The following is a 17,687-nucleotide window of genomic DNA, read 5'->3' as shown; positions in this document are numbered from 1 at the left end:
GGCCTGACAGTAAACGGAAGCGTGGAGGGAGGTGGAGGGAACAGACCAAGGAATCAGCCCCCAGCCCAGCAACCCTGGCAAAGTCATGGGCAGGGCTGACCCCAGACAGACATACAGTTGGAGGAGCTGGGGTGCCGCAGCTGCTCTGAGCAAAGGCTCTTAGACCTGTGGTTCCTGAGAGCATCGGCCTCCGCACACGTGCAGTCAAGAGTTTACGGTGCTTATGTCCATCCCGACTGCCAGACAGGTGGGAGCGGTGCCACCGCCTGACAGAGGAACACCTCGCCGGGTGGCATGGGGGAGCTGAGTGAGCTCAGGGTCCACGGGTGTCACCTTCCTCAGTGGTTCCCCTGCATCCCCAGGCTGCAAGGGTGGGAAACAGCGTCATCCAGTATCAACATGCCCCAGCCCCCAGCCAGCCCAAGCCCTCCATGGGCGTGAGTCAGAAACTAGTGGAACACGTGCCTCTCTTCAGAGCGTGGAGTTTGACGTGAGAAGTTGGAAAGAGCCAAGAACAGTTTGGAGGCGCCCGAGGCGTGGGCCTGTGGGCCGGCCCACTCAGGCACACGGCTCTGACAAAGCCCCGCACTGGGCTTGTCGGACCGGGCAGGCCTCCTCCAGCGCAGCCTGGCGCTTGCTGGGCTGGCTTCCTGCTGTGCCGACTGGCTGTAACTGTGTCACGCGTGACCCTGCCATCTGGGCAGCTGTGCATCACTTCATTTTGGTGAATGGTTGGGCTCAAGATCCAGCAGGACAGAAAATGCAAACGAGCCTCCTTGGTGTCTGGCACTGATCTCTCTTTCCCTGTCTTTTATTTTCAGGTTGATGTTACCTGAAGAACCACCCAGTGCTCCCCCGAAAAACATAGTGGCCAGTGGGCGCACCAACCAGTCCATCATGGTGCAGTGGCAGCCACCCCCGGAGACGGAGCACAACGGGGTGCTACGGGGATACATCCTCAGGCAAGTAGCCTGGGGCTGGCCCCTGCCAGGCTGTCATTCTACAGGGTCAGGGTCTGCTTGGACGAGATTGCAGACCTGAGTGTTTACAGGAGCCGGGTGGTCAGCAAGAGTCGGACAGCTGGGGGGCTCCAGGGAGTGGTGGGGAGTGCGACAAACATGGGGCAGGGAGCGCAGGACGTGGCAAAAGCTCTGTCTGCATGTCCAGGCACAACATGTACACACACAGAACAGTATCAGTGGCTGCATTTTGGGAAAAGCCTCGTGGGGAACAGTATGGGTTGGGGGCAAGGTGCGGTCTTCATTGTACATCCTTTCATTCTGCATCTGCCCCAGGGGCACGAATTACCACCTGCCGTGGTTTTTAATGAATAATAATACAGTTGATTGATGAACCGGCCAGTTATCGGCCAGTTATCATGTTGTTCAGCGTTGCCAGCTTTTCTCATGTTTCAAAGAAACTTAAACTCTAGCTTGTTACAAGCAGTCTCACAGCTTTTCAACACTGGGAATGAAATCCAGGCGCTTTGGAAGACAGGGCAGGCCACACTCACTCACCTGCAGGCCAGCGTGGCCCGAGCGTGGCCAGTGTCTGCCTCTGCCTCGTGGGGCGGTTGGGCCTGTGCGAACGTGGGAGACCCTGCCGATGGGGCTGCGTTGAGGGCCGACACCTCCTGTGCCGGAAACACGCTAACTTAAAAACCACCAAATGTGGTCATTGCCGTGGTTTGTGACACAAATGAAAAGAGAAACAAAGCACGAGATTGTTACTAAATCTCTCCTGATAGATGGTACAGCCTGGGCGTATTTGTTGACCTGACGTGAACTCTGACTCCCTCGCCAGCCTGGGGGCAGCACCATAGGTGCTGTTCTCACCTTCTCCGAATGCCCGGCCCGCCCGCCTGAGCATGATCAGATCTGAGGCTAACACAGGGCTCAGTGGGACAATGTCCTTTCTTAGGTTAACCTAAGAGATGGCGAAAGTGTCGCTTCCTGGACTCTGATGTCTTGAGTGTGGAGGACAGCTCCCTGGGGTGCATGCAGTGTCCCCCATTCATCATTTCATAATGTCTGTGTACTGGGGGCACTTGCTTGTCACAGCCAAGTCCCTGCGAGCCTCAGGTTCCTCCCCAGCACCGGCCAGGCCATCGTGTGCCTGAGGGACTTAAACCAGCTATCCCTGGGGTACAGGCCTGCAGGGCAGAATCAGCAGGCCCCTGGGTCACTGTGCCCCCAGTTGCCCTTCCCCATTGCAGAGGAGGGTGAAGAGACTGCCATCTGCCCCCTGCAGGCAGGGGGCACCGTGGGCTCTGGTCCCTGTGGGGTGCTCCCCTGCCTGAAGGCTGACCTCCGTCCCTCAGGCCACACGCCCCCGTTCAGCTGTCATTCTTGTCTGTGCTCATTAACTAATGAAAATGACTGGCCTTGCCCCTCGGCCCGGCCCCCGCGTGCTCCTCACCCCAGCAGCCTCTGTTTTGGGGCACGTGGAGGAAAAGTTTCCTTAGGCTCCAGCTGCCACGTGAGGACTTTAACAGCCCACGGAACCCAGATGGGGGCCTGCAGTTTAATACAAAATCCCTCTGACGTCGTGAGGCCCCATCGTGGCCCGAGTTTCTCTGTTTGTGGGATTACTGCTGTTAAAAGGATTTTCTGTGATGTGCCAGTGGAGTCGAGTGCTGGAGAGAGGGCATGGGCTTGTTGGGGCTTAAATCAAGAGAGCCCTGAAGTGAGGGTGCAGCGCCCGGGGCCCGCGAATATCAAAGTTGTCGGGAATTAAAGACCCGTGCCGAAATGAATCTGCTTGGAGACATTCCGAATAATCCTCCGGCCTGCAGATCAGCTGCTTGCAGCCAGCGCCCCCTCCTCTGGGCGCACATCCCCCCGCCTGGTCTGCAGCCGCCGCGGAAGAGCGGAGCGGATAAACCTCCGGCCCGGCCCCAGTGTGAGGAGTTGCTAGGATGCCGGCGAAGTAATCAAATATTTATCATCGTGGGCAGGGTGTTTCTTTGTGAAGAGCATAAGGGTTACGTCCTTTGTCAGGGCTCTCCTGTTATTTCTGAATAAAAAATCATCTTGTTCCATCCGAGACAGTCTCCCGGGCAACGCATCCCGCCAGTCAGAAGGTGGCCCGCCCTCCTGTTATTAATCATGAGTGACCTTCCGGGACGCTCTGTGGCTGCCACAGAAGCACCCAAGCCACTGGTCAGGACGGACCACCTGCCGCCGCCGAGAACAGCAGCCCGGGTCCCGGACGCGGATTCTGCGGCCTGTTTTGCTCAGATGTGGAGAGGCCTGGAGGAGATGAGGGCTGGCACAGGCCTCGTTTCTCAGGACTCGGCTCTCTGCCCACCTCCTCCGAGAGGCACCTTCAGAAAGGAAGTCTGGGTGGTTTACACTGTCGCCACCCTTTGCTCCACAGCCGTTGCATTCCTGCCACCTGTGAGGTGCTGTTAGTATTGTCATTTTTCCGGAGGCGGAAACCCAGGGGAAGGTCAGGGTGGGTTGAGACCACCGGCTCATTGGTCGCCTTCCCAGCCTGAGTTTTCAGGAGCTCCTTGCTTTTCCCTGGATGTGCATTGTGCGTGGTGCCCCCACGAGCGAGCTCTTCCTAAGCCATCACGCCCAGTGCGTGCCACATGGTCACAGGTGGCCCTGGGCCCGTTCGCACACCAGGGCACTGGTGTTCCATGTGGGCGTGAAGCCAATGTTTACCTTTTTACAGATGGCTGTCCAACAGTCTCAGTGCCGTTTATCCCAAAAGTTCATGTTTTGTACGTGGGGAGCCTCAGTGACAATATCTGTGCCAGTCCTCTCTCCCCACCATTAGTCATTACTGCCTTGAGGGCCATCACGTGGCATAAACGATTTCACGGACCTGCCCACACTTGCTCTCGCGGGTGGTCCCTGCAGTGAAGGGCTGCCAGCTCAGGAGGGCGCAGAGGTCGTTGGGACATGAAGCAAAATGTGGTTTAGTGCATGAACCACATAAGGACACTGCGTCCCAGCAGTGCCACCCGCCAGGCCATGGACACAGCAGCCTCAGGCCTCCGTGACTTTCCCATCCCACAGGCGTCACCAGTGCGGGTGCTCGTAGCAAGAGGGGGAGACTCCTCAGAAGGTCCTGGTTTTCATGAGGAGCCTGTTCTGGAAATTTCAGTCCTTCCTCGGTGCGTTTCCCGCCCTCCTCTCCAGGAGAGCTCTTTGCCATCCAGGGGCCTGAATGTCGGGTTTCTCCTCTGCCCTGGTGGTGGCCTTGCTGACGTGCCGGTCCGGCCTGGGCACAGCGCAGGTCACTGACGGATTCGGCAGCCCTCGGAGTCTCTCTGCATCCGGGGGGAGCCTGGAACCTCAACCTGCCATAGACACAGTGGGCTCCCTGCTGTCTCTGCGGCTGTGTCCCCGTGCCTGCTCCCCTCTCCACTTATCTCGCAATGCCAGGCCTTCCCCGGGCAAGAGCCGCTGCTTGGATGGAATTCTGATGCTGCGATGCCACAAGGTGGCTGAGGACCTGCGTGCGCGCCCTCACTTCCCCCAGGGCCCCGATTACCTCCTCTAAATGGAATCCGGGACGTCGCTCGCTCCTGGGAATAGTGCTGTGCGGGTCCTTCCAGAGCACAGACGCCTCCTCACTCACACACCGAACCCAGGGGCCGGCAAGTCGCTGTTCAAATGAACCAGCTTTAAATGTCCGCCTTGGTGCACTGCAGGTCCTGCTGCTCGCACTCCCAACAGCCACTGCAGACGGACTGTCACCCTTAGCGGGGCCTAGCGTGTTGGGAGTGTGAGCACCTGGGAAGGCCTCCCTCTGGTCCTGGGACCCACCTGAATGAATCCAGGACTAATTGGAGCCAGAGCCGCCAGCCCCTGTTCCCCCCACTCCAGCCGCAGGAGAAAGGCGCTGCTCCGATGGGCCGGCAGCAGCCCCCGGCCAAGGTCACCTCGGGAGCTCTGGGTGCCTGGGCCCTGCACCCCCGAGACAGTGACACTCGAAAAGCTGGAATCTTTCCTTAGCCTCGAACGGAGTTCACGGTCAGCTCTGTTCACCCAAACCTCACCATCCCCGCGAGGTGAGGTCAGGCCTTTCTAACGGTGAATTCGAGGTGGTGATGTGCGGGGCTCACCTCCGGCCTCACCAGTGTTTCCTCACTTCGCATCCCTCCACCCGTCAGAGCAGCTGCAGCAAACCAGTTTCCCGTCCTGGTCACCCTGCTGTCCTGCAGGGAACCGGCTTCCATCCTGGTCACCCTGCTGTCCTGCAGGGAACCAGTTTCCCGTCCTGGTCACCCCCTGCTGACCTGCAGGGAACCGGTTTCCGTCCTGGTCACCCTGCTGTCCTGCAGGGAACCGGTTTCCGTCCTGGTCACCCCCTGCCGTCCTGCAGGGAACCGGTTTCCGTCCTGGTCACCCCCCTGTCCTGCAGGGAACCGGTTTCCGTCCTGGTCACCCCCCTGTCCTGCAGGGAACCGGTTTCCGTCCTGGTCACCCCCCCGTCCTGCAGGGAACCGGTTTCCTGTCTGAGCCACCCTCTGCCCTCCCCCAGGTACCGTCTGGCCGGGCTGCCCGGGGAGCACCAGCAGAAGAACATCAGCAGCCCCGAGGTCAGCTACTGCCTGGTGACCGAGCTGATCGTCTGGACGCAGTACGAGATCCAGGTGGCCGCCTACAACGGGGCGGGTCTGGGCGTCTTCAGCAGGGCGGTGACCGAGTACACCTTACAGGGAGGTGAGCAGCCGTCCCACTGGGCAGCCCTTGCTGAGGGCAGGGTTTGTGACGGTCGGTCGGAGCAGCTGGAAGTAAAACGCAGGGTTCCTGCCCGAGCGGGTATGGCTCGTGGTTGGGGCATTGGCCAGGGACTGAGGGTCCGGGTTCGAGTCCCAAGGCACGTACCTTGGTTGCAGGCTGGATCCCCAGCCCTGGTTGGAGTGCGTGTGGGAGACAACCAGTCGATGTCTCTCTCTCTCGCCTCGATGTTTCTCTCCACCCCCCGCCACTCGAAGAAATCAATGAAAAAAATACCCTTGGGTGAAGATTAATCAAAAAAAAAAAAAGAGGGTTCGATCCCCTACTTGCCCAGGGGAGCAGTTTTCCCACAAAACCCGAAACCCTGTTCCGCTCCCTCTCCTAACACGCAGCTGTGGTTTCACTGCCCCAGGCCTTGGCCTGTTGAGATGACAAGGTTTCTAACTGCCCACTCTCTCCCCAAACCGTGCCCGAGGCCTGATAGTACCACCTTCCCTCATTGATCAGCTGTCTGTCACCCCGGGGACAATACATCAATCCTCCCCAAAAGCAGGTGCCGCAGGTCTACATCCCCAGTGACCAGCGGGAATGTTCCAAATGCAGGACAAGCCGGAAGGACCCGCTCACCGGCGAGCGATTCTGCTCCTCACCGGAGAGAGAAAATACTGAAAACCAGGACAGGGAGTGTTTGCTTTAATCAGTCTGTTGCCTAGGGTAACAGTAAATCTGGAAACACTTAAAATGAGACTGTTGATGTTAATACCCCCAAAAACTGTGAACCAGGCAGGATGGCCTCGCTTTGTCACCGGCGTGTGGCGTTCTCACAGGGCCGAGGGGAGCGGAGCCGGCCCGGTGGAGACGGGCGTCGAGGCCGCAAAGTGTGGCCTTGACCCGGTCGGCACTGGGAACCCATTAAAGATTCAGAGCCATGAGTGACATGGTCACAGGTGGTATCAGGAAAAATGAATCCATCGTGGTGACAGGCAGGCAGGAGGGGAGCTGACGGTTTGGCTATAAGGTGACGAGCCCCCAGCTCTGGCGCTGCCAGAGAAGGGCAAGGGGCACGTGTCTGGGTGGTGCGAGGGGACACGTGTCTGGGGGCTGCTGTGCCGTTTTCAGACAGCTTCACACCAGCTCCCTCTGTGTACCTGGGGAGCACCTGTCAGCTGAGTACAGCTAAGCCCCAGGAGCACGCGTTCAAGGTGTCCTGGACAGTTACATCTGAGGGTCCCAGACAGTGGCGTCCCGGGGCGTCCTGGACAGTGGCCCTGGGCGTGGAAACAGGGCTGGGGCCCAGCCCCTCCCTCAGATTGTTTGCAAATGTAGCGAGGGCCGGGGCATCTTGGTCTGCAGCCATTTACACGTAAGGAAATTGGACGTCATCTGACCCGAGTGCAGCTGGGCTGAGATCATGTGACTGACAGGTGGCGGAACCAGCAACTGCTCTGAGTCAAGACCACTGTGTTTGGGCAACGTCAGCAGCCTCTGGGGTCGTTGTGACCTCGGAGCAGACTTCGGCCACGTCTGTGACGCTTGGCCAGGGCGCCCCCTCTCTGCCTCCCTTTCCACAGCGACGCCTGCAGAGGGAGGAGTCCGACCCCGAGGACAGTTTCTAGACGTAAGATGCTGTGACAGAGTCTCACACTGGTGCCTGCAGCATGCCTCGGGGGCCTTCGTAGTCGCCACATTGGAATTAGAAAGGGGAGCCCACAGCTCCCCCAGGGCCGCAGCCCCAGCCCCAGCCCAGGGTCTGTCCGGGCAGGAGCTGAGCACGCTGTGTGCTGCCGGGAGCCCTGTGGGTGCGCGACGTGTCCCCCGCGGCCATTAGCTCTGATTGTCGAGAAAGCCTGGAGGACCGAGCCCGTCCTGGAAGCTGAAAGGAAGTAACTAAAATGCCCGTATGTTAGAGGGAGAAAGAATAACTTATAAAACTGAGTATTTGTCGGCCTGATTTGGGAGACGGCTGGAATGTGTGTAAACATAAGCCCAGACGCTATCAGGAGAGCGCGGGAAGTGGGAACACGGCCACGGGAAGAGAGAAGCCCCGGCCAGCTGCCTCCCTTCCCTCTCCTCCTGCCACGTGCAGGCTCCATTCATCGGGGGAGTGAGAGGTCCGTGACCTGGACAGTAATAGGCTCTTTGGATGTAGCTCCTTCCAGAAGGTGCTGGGACGGTGGGGACAGACTGTGCGGCTCCCACTCCGAGAGCCACTGTCACCCCCCCTCTTTCTTCCTGCAACATCAGCTCAGCCACGTCCCCATTGTGGAGACAGGGTTATGTGAGGCCACCAGTGGTTCAGGTTCGGGGCCGCGACCTTGTGTGCTTCCCAGGGCCCGCTTTTGTCACCAGTTGTCCAGCTAGTGGTGGAGCCGCAGGAAGAAATAACGTGACTGTGGAGTTGGCAGGTGAGCCTGCTCGTGGAGCCGTCGGAATCCCGTGTGAGCCACACGAGCCGCGTGGAACAAGCCGTGTGGACTGACGACTCTTCCCCTTTTCTTCCCACATCCACGGAGATACAGACGTCGGTTCCCTTCGAAAGGGTCCAAGGACAAGTTACACTACAAGTCACCATTCTGAGCACCCGGAGGTTTCATTGTCTCCCGGTTTTCTCTCTTTAGCGTTTCTCTTCTGTAGCTGGTGCTTTTGTGCCGTGATCGTCCGTCCTGGTTTCAGAACATTACCTCCTAACGCAAGAGGAACGTTTCCTGTTCGGAAAGAAACACCCACGTTCCTGAAGCCCTCGCTCGGCCCCTGGCGCTCACTGGCCTTGGGAGGGCTCTGAGGGAGGGACCCCAGCGAGCAGGCGCTGCTGGTGAGCCGTGTCCGGTGGGCTCGGGCTGTGTTGAATTTAAGACGGGAGCACGCTGGGCCCCACGCCCGGGTGTTCGTTACCTGGTGAAATGGAGTTTATTGAGCAATGAAAATTATCCGGAGGAAACATCCCGGAGGCCTGCTTTCAGAGCAGCAGGGGGCCCTGGCTTCCTGCTCGGACCCTGTGGGTCTGCACCCTCTGCGAACACCAGTCCGGCTCAGGCTGAGCCTCGGAAGGGAATTTGTAATTCCATTGTCCACAGATGTGCTTCTCACTCCGATGGCAACGGTTAGAGAAAGAGAAGAGGGCTGAGAAGAATCGGAGAGGTTTAGGTAAAGCCGGATGCGGGGAGAGGGCCTGCGGCTTTCGAACCTCTGCCCTGTGAGGGGGCCGGAGCCCCTGGGCTCTGAGGGAGGGGTGGCATGGGCAAAGCGATGCTGGCACCTCCCAGGAGATGAGGAGGGTTCGCTTTTGTATAAGGTCTGGGGTATGGATACAGATTTATTTTTTTCTTTGCATATGGACATCCATTTTTTCCAGCACCATTTGTTACAAAGAATTGCCTTTGGCATTCATCAAAACCCAATTGATACGTATGTGGGTAACTTCTGGGCTCTGTGTCATCGATCAATGTGTCCATCTTTCCTCCAGTCACATTCTGTTCTAATTACTGCGGGTTTATAGTTTGTATTGATACCATGGACTGACGGCTGTGCAGTTTTGTTCTGTTTCAGAATCGTATTGGCTATTTCATTCCTTTACTTTTCCCCATACGTTTTAAGGTCAGCTTTTCAAATTCTGAAAAAATCCCGGCCACCACGTCGATCAGGGTGGCATCCAGTCCAGAGACCGGCTGGGGGAGACTTGGCGTCTGTGAGGCTGTCCCCCAGTCCGTTAGTGTGTGACCCTCCGTTCCCTTAGGTCTTCGACCTCTGACCACCGTTTGGTAGCTTTTAGCATGCCGATCTTGCACGCAGTTTGTTAAATTTATATCTGTTTCATGTTTCTGTTGCTGCTTTGAATGGCATTCGCTTTATTATTTTAAGTTCCAGTTGTTCGTTGCTCGTGTTTAGAAACACGATTGGCTTCTGACTCAGGAATGTTCCTCGTGGGCAGTTATACTGGGAATAGAGAGGGGTTTTCGGTTTTGTTTGTTCCCTTTTCAGCTGCTCTGCCTTTGACTCCTTTTCGCCACATTGCTGCCTGGCTCTGTTTCTGGTCAGGAAGACGCGTCGGCTTTGTCCCTGCTCCTGGGGAGGCGGCCTGTCCCTCGCCTTAGATACGGTGATGTCGGTCATTTATAGATGCCCTGTATCAGGTTAGCGAGTTCCTGCTTTGTTGAGAGGGTGTTTTTTTTAATCACTGTTGGATGTTAAATTTTATCAAATGCTTTTTCTAAGTCTATTAAGATGACCACATGTTTTTCTTTACTTTGTTGATATGGTGAGTGACCCTGATTGATCCCTGACTGTGGAACCGGCCTTGCGTTTATAAGGTAAACCCCACCGGGTCAGGATACAGTAAAGTTTTTATATATTGTTGAGTTCGATTTTCTTGTATTTTATTGAGCAGTTTTGCACCTGTGTTCATGAGGGATGTGGTTTTCTTGTCTTTTCGTGTCTCTTTCTAATTTGGGTGAATCGCTTTTATTTCTCCTTCAGATGTTTGGTGGAGCTCACCAGTGAACCTCATGTGCTTAGAGTTTTTGTTGGAAGGTTTTAGTCGTATATTCAGAAGGTAATAGCTATAGGACTACTCAGGTTATATGTTTCTTCTTGAGTAGATTTTGGAAGCTGCCTCTGTTAAGGAATTTGCCCATTTCATCTAACTTGGTGAATTTATAAGCATAAAGATGTTTAAAATGTTCTCTAGTCTGGTGACGTCAGTGGGATCTGGGGAGGTTGTTCCCTGCTGTTGGTGATATTGGTAATTTGTGATTTCTCATTTATTCTGGCCAGAGGTTTGTTCATGTTTTAAAAGAACCAGCTTTTGGTTGCCCGGCCGATCTGGCTCAGCGGTTGAGCATTGACCTGGGATCCAGGAGATCGAGGTTCAATTCCCGGTCAGGGCACAGGCCCAGGTTGTGGGCTCAGTCCCCAGGGTGGGCTGCAGGAGGCATCCGATCAATGAATCTCATCATTGATGTTTCTATCTCTATCCCTCTCCCTTCCTCTCTCTGAAATCATTGGAGATATGTTTTAAAAAAGAGAACCTGCTTTTGGTTTCGTTGATTTTCTCTATTTTTGTCATTTCATTTCATTGATTTCTGCTCTCTTTCTTTACTCTTCCCTTGAATCTGCTTGTTTTGGGATTAGTGAACCATTACAAATGCTTAAGGTAAAAGCTTAGGTTCTAATTTATACATTTAAATGCTGTAAATTTCCCTCTAGCATGTCCGCATCCCATAAATTTTGTTACGTGGAGTTTTCCTTTTTACTACATTGAAAGTGCTTTTTAATTTTCCACGTGGCCTCCTCTGGCTCGTGGTTGTTTTGAAGTGCATTGCTCGGTCTCCAGACGTCTAGGGGTGTTCCACAATCCTTCTGCTGTAAATTTCAAGTTTGATTCCTTAAGGGTCATAAAACATGCATTTTTATGATTTCCGTTATTTTTTAACTTGTCTTAGGTTTGTTTGGGGCTCAGAATGCCTCTGTCTTGGTTAAGTCCCGCGCGCACCTGAGAAGAACGTGTGCCCTGCTGTCCATGGCCAGGCTGCTCGGTGGAGGCGTGTTGCTCAGGCCTTGCGTCTCCCAGGAGCACTGAACGTCCAACTAAACAGTAGATTTTCCTGTCTTTCCTTTTAGTTTGTCTGTTGTGCCTTTTGTGGGTTGAGTTCTGCTGCATAACAGTTACCTCGGGGCGGTTAGCCGTCTGGTGACCAGATCACTTCACCAGGACGCCCTGTCCCTGGCGATCACTGGTCCCCCTCCGAGGCAGGGTCTCTAGTTTCCCCCGTGTTAGCGTAACCACTCCAGACTTGACCAGTGTTTCCGTGTCCATTTCTCCAGTCTTCGCTTTTAAGCTGTGTGTGTCTCCGTATGTTCAGTGGGTTCTTGTAGACACCCTGGAGTCGGGGCTTGTTCTTTACCCAGCTGGCAACCCATCTTCCGTGGGATGTGTAGACTGACTCCCTGGGGCCACCATACGCGTGATCTACCCAGCGTCTGGTCTGCCCGGCAGCCAGCCCCCCCTTACTCCCCAGTGGCCACACACACCTCCCCGCACCGGTTTCCACGGCGCCGGCCTTTGCGCGGCCCCTTTTCCCGGGTGAGCGAGCCTGGCTCCCGGCCCTTCCCTCTCAGAGGCCTGCCCACCCTTTCCCCCGACCCAGTGGCTCCCGGTCCGAAGCTCCCGTACCTTCCGAGGGCAGAGCTGGCTGTTCCGCCAGTGGGGTTGTTGCTGCAGAGAGACTTGCCTGCTTCAGTCACATGGTGTGTCCCCTAGAATGTGGCTTCCTTGAGGGCAGGCCATCCGGCAGGCATGGAATTGGGTTGAATATCTGTTCAGTGAAGGAAAGAAAGAAAGGGTGGGACATGTTTCAATGGTGGCCCCTGTGTCAGACAAACAGAATCGTAGCCTCCAAGTGGATAAACCACAGTGCACACAGGAGGGGTGATTTTTTCATATGAATGATAATTGTGTTTGAAACATAGTCGTATATACTGGGGGCGGGGACTTCTGTGACCGATCTCACATATCCAGTAACAGGAAAGAAATCAGAGAAGGTGTTTGCTTGTCCTTTGCCTCGGGGTCCCCGGGAAGGGCTCTCCCTGGAGTGAGATGGTCCTGTCCACTTCTCTGCCTAAACCTGCTGCAATCGGCAACAGGAAATGAGAAATCACCTAGTTCTTTTTGGTTGCAGTGCCACTGTTAGCTCCCAAAATCATTCATCACGCTTCCCTGTTCCCGAGGCCGTAATTGCCTGTGAGCCTGAACAGCAACTAAGGGTTTTTTTCCCCTCTCCTCCCCCCGGCCGCCCCCGCTGGTTTGGTGTCTTCGCTGACGACGCTGGCACAGTGCCCACTGCGCCCCCGCAGAACGTGCAGGTGGAAGCCGTGAACTCCACGACCATCCGGTTCCTGTGGAAGCCCCCACCCCAGCAGTTCATCCACGGCATCAACCAGGGGTACAAGGTACGTGGCCTCGGTGCAGCTGTCCCGGCATGTTGTGGCCCCGTGGTCAGCGAGGAGGCCACCCTCCCCGCCCGCGCCTCCTTGGTGGGGCCTCCAGAGCCAGCAAGGTCTCCCCCCCAGCTGCACTGGCTCAGAAACACAGGTGGCTTGTCCCCAGGGAAGGCTCATGCATTGAGCAGTTTCTCCTGAGAAAGGCCTGCATTTAAGAATCACCCGCGGGGCCCAGCCGGGCGTGGCTCAGCAGTTGAGCATCGACCTAGGATCCAGGCGGTCAGGGTTCGATTCCCAGTCAGGGCACATGCCCGGGTTGCGGGCTGCAGCCGATCAATGACTCTCTCATCATTGATGTTTCTCTCTCTCTCTCTCTCTCTCCCTCTCCCTTCCTCTCTCTGAAATCAGTAAAGATATATTAAAAAAAAAAAAAAATCACCCGCGGGAGGGAGTCCTCTCCGGGGAGCACAGGGACCGGGGGGCAATTGAGTGACATTTCTGTCAGGTAAGGAGAGCTGTTCCCTCCCCCCTGCTGCAGGGACAGTGCTGCTCCTGGGACTGAGACACGGACACACTCCCCCCACCCACCTTCCCTTTGTCCCTACTCACTGCTCACGGAGCACGTCACCTTCATACATGTACTGGGATGCCCATTCTAAAAGTGCGGTCTGTCTCACCTTTTGTTTTTGTTTCTTTGTTTTTGTTAATGCTCACCCGAGGGTATTTTGTCCATTGATTTTTCAGAGAGAGTGGAAGGAAGGGGGAGGAGAAACACTGATGTGAGAGAGACACATCCATTGGTTGCCTCCCACACGCACCCCAACCCAGGGCCGGGGATCGAACCTGCCACCAAGGTACGTGCCCTTGACCGGGAATCGGACCTGCAACCCTTCAGTCCGTGGGCCGGTGCTCTAACCACTGAGCCACACCGGCCAGGGCTCTGTCTTACCCGTTAATCAGCTTCCCCTGATTGGGCCTGGAGCCCGTGTTACCTGCAGCAGCAGGTGAGCGAGGAGACCTTTAGAGAGAAGCATCCATCTCATTTGCCAGAACACGGCGATTTCAGATTCAGAGAGTGTTTTCCTCAGACACACACTCCATTCTTTTTCCATTTGGATTCAATTTACAAAAACACTTGTTTTCCGCCAGCGAGGCAGACGTAGCTAGAACTCGGCCCTGCCTTTTCTTTCCAGAGGTTCCTGCAGTCAGAGTTTTTGTGAAAGAAAATCATACGGGTCAACCGGGATGGTTGTGCCCTCTCTGACTCCCCATCAGGTCTTATAGGCAAGACCGGGGGGCAGGGGGTTCATCCGACGCCTCCGCTGTGCATCGATCTGTGTGAATACCCTTCGTGTCTCTCGGTGTGTCCCCCTTCCGCCCAATAGGCCCAGAAATGTTTGCTGTCACAGGAATTAAAGGTCACTCAGACACAATGTTGCCGAAACCTTGAAACAACTCCCCTTGCAACATGTATATAGGCTGCGTTTCTTTACAATTGTAACCAACCTCCTAAAACCCTCTTCAGGAAACTGCTATGACATGAATTATAAAGGATTAAGGTGTTGCCACTGAATTGGGGCTCGGTTTGAGCAGCAGGGCCTGTCTAGGGAAATGTTTATGTGTGTGTTCCGTTGTCCTGGGTCAGTGAAACGACACCAACTTGTCCTTGTTCCTTCCTGTTGAAAATACAGGTCCTGGTACGTGTTCATGTGGAGAGAAGTGAGGGTTTGAGGGGCGTCAATCACCATGAGTTAAAGTAGATATTTTATTTATATAAAATATACATATTTGTGTTCAATGATCTATGAGAGAGCTTTTACACTCAGTATTTTCCAGGGCGATTATAAATGTTGGATTTACGACGTTTCTTAATTATGAATTTGAAGATAAATTTCAAAATGAAATTCTGATGCAGAGGCAAAGATGTACAATTAAAAAGGATCTCTTTTCAACCCATCCCATCCAGCTCCTGGCGTGGCCTGCTGACGTCCCCGAGGCTGTCACTGTCGTCACCATCGCTCCGGACTTCCACGGCGTCCACCATGGGTACATCACCCACCTGAGGAAGTTCACGGCCTACTTCACGTCCGCCCTGTGCTTCACCACTCCCGGGGACGGGCCGCCCAGCACGCCCCAGCTCGTCCGGACTCACGAGGACAGTAAGTGCGCCTCCGCCGTGGGTCTCGGGCTGGGCCACTGCCGTGGCCAGCAGGGGTGAGAGCGTCAGGAAACCCATGGCTCAGGGTGTCGGCAGCCCCCTTGCCCCGGGGGACGAGCATTGAAAAGCATCAGTATGATGGGCGGAGGTTGTCCCTGGAGTGTGGAAGGGAGCCCAGCTAAGGAAGGGCTGAGGGCGAGAGACAGACAGACAGACATGACCCACCAGGTGCTCAGCCTTGGCCCTGCTGCCCTTCTCTTCCCCCAGGCTTCACCTTCCAGCCCCTCACCTGCTTCTCAAGCCCACAGCCCTGCCTCCCCGACCCTCGCAGGACATTTCCTCTGTGCACCCAGCCCTTGATTTTCCATTCTCTCCACCTGATCGATCAGACCAGCTGCTCTCGGGCCAGCGACACTCCCGGGACACGGTCTCTGATGACTCTGTTCCAAGACATGAGCCTGGGGTGTGCAGACGCGTTCACAGGAAGGTGCATAGTTGTCAGTAACGGGAAAACTGTCCCAGTGCCCCAAAGGGGATAACTGAAAAATTATGGGATGACAGAATACGAAGTGTGCTGTAGAGATTGAAAATGTTTTGAGCCCAGCCAGCGTGGCTCAGTGGCTGCACATCGACCTGGGATCCAGGAGATCACGGTTCGATTCCCGGTCAGGGCACATGTCTGCATTGCAGGATCGATCCCCAGCGGGGGGCGTGCAGGAGGCAGCCGATCAATGACTCATCACTGACGTTTCCATCTCTCTCTTTCTCTCCCTTCCTCTCTCTGAAATCAATGAAGATATATTTTTTTAAAATGTGTTTCGAGAAAGCTGATCGTGATCTAATACTAAGTGAAAAACAAAATAGTAAACGAAACCACCCGAGACCCAGACTTGATAGAAACACGTGTGTGAAATGACTGAGCTGAGCAAAGACCTTGAAGGAACCGTCGCCGTTTCGACAGTTGCTCTCTGTGGTGTGACTACGGGCACGCCTCGCACTTCTCATATTCTTACACATAAGAATCTCGTTTCCACAGCGAGCATGTACTTGCCTTATAGGGAGAATTAAAACTAGTGTAAGTTTTCTTTAAAGGTCACGCAGGGCTGCCGCTGTTTGTCCCCCGGCGTCCCGCTCCCTCGGCCTCCCAGCTTCACTGACCCCTCAGCAGGGGACCGAGGGCGAGGCCACCCGTGGTGACACAGGACGAACAGACATGGATTTCCCGTCCCTCTGAGACCACTGACTGCCCTCCCATAAAAAAGACAAAATAAAAACTACCCCGGCCCTGTTAACCGAAGGTCCTCCGAGCTCTGCCTGTGGCCTGCTGTCTGCCTGTCATCCCCTGAGATTTTAACTCAGATCATTACAGACCCACATGCAGTGTGAGAACTAATCCCGAGACCCCACGTCTTTGCCCAGTTTCCCCCGATGGTAACGTTGAGACTCCTCCGGTCTCACTCGTGCTCATGTGTGTGCCTGTGACTGCATGTGTGTGCGTGTGCGTGCCTGTGTGCGCACCTGCGTGTGCGTGTGCTCTGAACAGTTTATCGCATGTGCAGATCTCTGTACCCTCCGCCATGAAGACTCGGAGTGGTTTCATCGGCACACAGCTTTCTCCTCTATAGCCACACCCGGCTCACTCCCTCTTCTCCTCACCTGCGTGCCTGTCATTTCCCTTCCTCGCCTGGTTCTTGACCTCAGCGGGAAAGAATTCCGTCTTTCACTGTGGGGTGTGATGTTTTCACCTCTGTTCTTTATCAGGCAGGGTCAGCTCTCCTCTGTTACTCACTTGCTAAGAGCTTTTATCACGGATACATGTTGGTTTTTATCAGTTGCTTTTACTGTTTCCATTGAGATGATCATGTGATTTCTCTCTCTGGCTTGTTGACTGATATGGTTGATTGAACCAGCCTTGCACGCTTGGACTCAACCCCACTCGGTCATGGTGTATAATTATTTATTACGTTCCTGGATTCAGTTTGCTGATGCTTTTTGGAGGATGGTCTGCATCTAAGCTTATGAGAGAGAGTGGTCTATACCTCTGCTCTCCTGGACTGACTTTGCCTGGCTTTGGCAACTGTGGAATGCTGGCCTCATAAAACGAGTTTGGATGTGCTCCACCCTCTCCTATTTTCTGGAAGAGATTGCATAAAATTGGGGTTAATTCGTCTTTAAATGTTTGGTAGAGTTTTCCAGTGAAATCCAGTGGGCCTGGAGATTTCCTTAGGGGAAGCTTTTTAATTATAAATGTAATTTCTCTAAGGGTTATAGTATGGTTCAGTTGTCTATTCTATCTTGGTTGAGTTTTGGTAGTTTGTGATTTTCAAGGAATCCTCCAAGTTGTTGAATTTGTGAATGTAAAGCTGTTGGTAGTACTTTCTCCCTCGTTGTCTTAATGGCTGAGGGATATATATTCATATTCCCTGTTTCATTCCTGATACTGGGAATCTGTTTCTTCTGGGTTTTTTGTTTGTTTGTCATTTGTCCTAGAGATTTATCAATTTTATTGATATTTTTGGGAGAACCAGGTTTTGGGGGGTTTTTATGTCTTTATTGATTTCAGAGAGAGAGACAGACAGAAACATCAGTGATGAGAGAGAGTCATTGATCGGCTGCCTCCTGCACGGCGCCTGCTGGGCATCAAGCCCAAAACCCAGGCCTGTGCCCTGACCAGAACCGAACCTTGATCTCCTGTATCCTAGGTCAGTGCTCAACCACTAAGCTACGCCCAGCCGGGCAGAACCAGGTTTTTATTTCATTGATATTTCTCTGTTGTTTTCCTATTTTCAGTTTCATTAATTTCTGCTCTTATTATTTTCTTCCTTCCACTTCCTTTGGGTTTATTTTGCTCTTCTTTCTTTAATTTCTTGAAGTAAGCACTGAGATTATTTATT

At 54.3% G+C, this 17,687-nt stretch overlaps 1 protein-coding gene across 1 annotated transcript in view; it reads left to right on the top strand.

Moving 5' to 3' along the window:
- Window positions 1-17,687, top strand: part of SDK1 (sidekick cell adhesion molecule 1) — a 323,826-nt gene that overhangs the window by 219,741 nt on the left and 86,398 nt on the right. The window contains exons 15-18 of the mRNA XM_087817025.1: window positions 822-962; window positions 5,500-5,681; window positions 12,529-12,644; window positions 14,602-14,794. Coding sequence (XP_087673151.1) covers window positions 822-962; window positions 5,500-5,681; window positions 12,529-12,644; window positions 14,602-14,794 — 632 coding nt within the window. The remainder of the gene's footprint in view (window positions 1-821; window positions 963-5,499; window positions 5,682-12,528; window positions 12,645-14,601; window positions 14,795-17,687) is intronic.

The sequence above is a fragment of the Miniopterus natalensis genome, chromosome 4, assembly GCF_054644295.1.
Source record: "Miniopterus natalensis isolate mMinNat1 chromosome 4, mMinNat1.hap1, whole genome shotgun sequence".
Taxonomy (NCBI): Eukaryota; Metazoa; Chordata; class Mammalia; order Chiroptera; family Miniopteridae; genus Miniopterus; species Miniopterus natalensis.
Note: the sequence above shows the minus strand (reverse complement) of the source record. Positions and strands in the feature narration are given on the sequence as shown.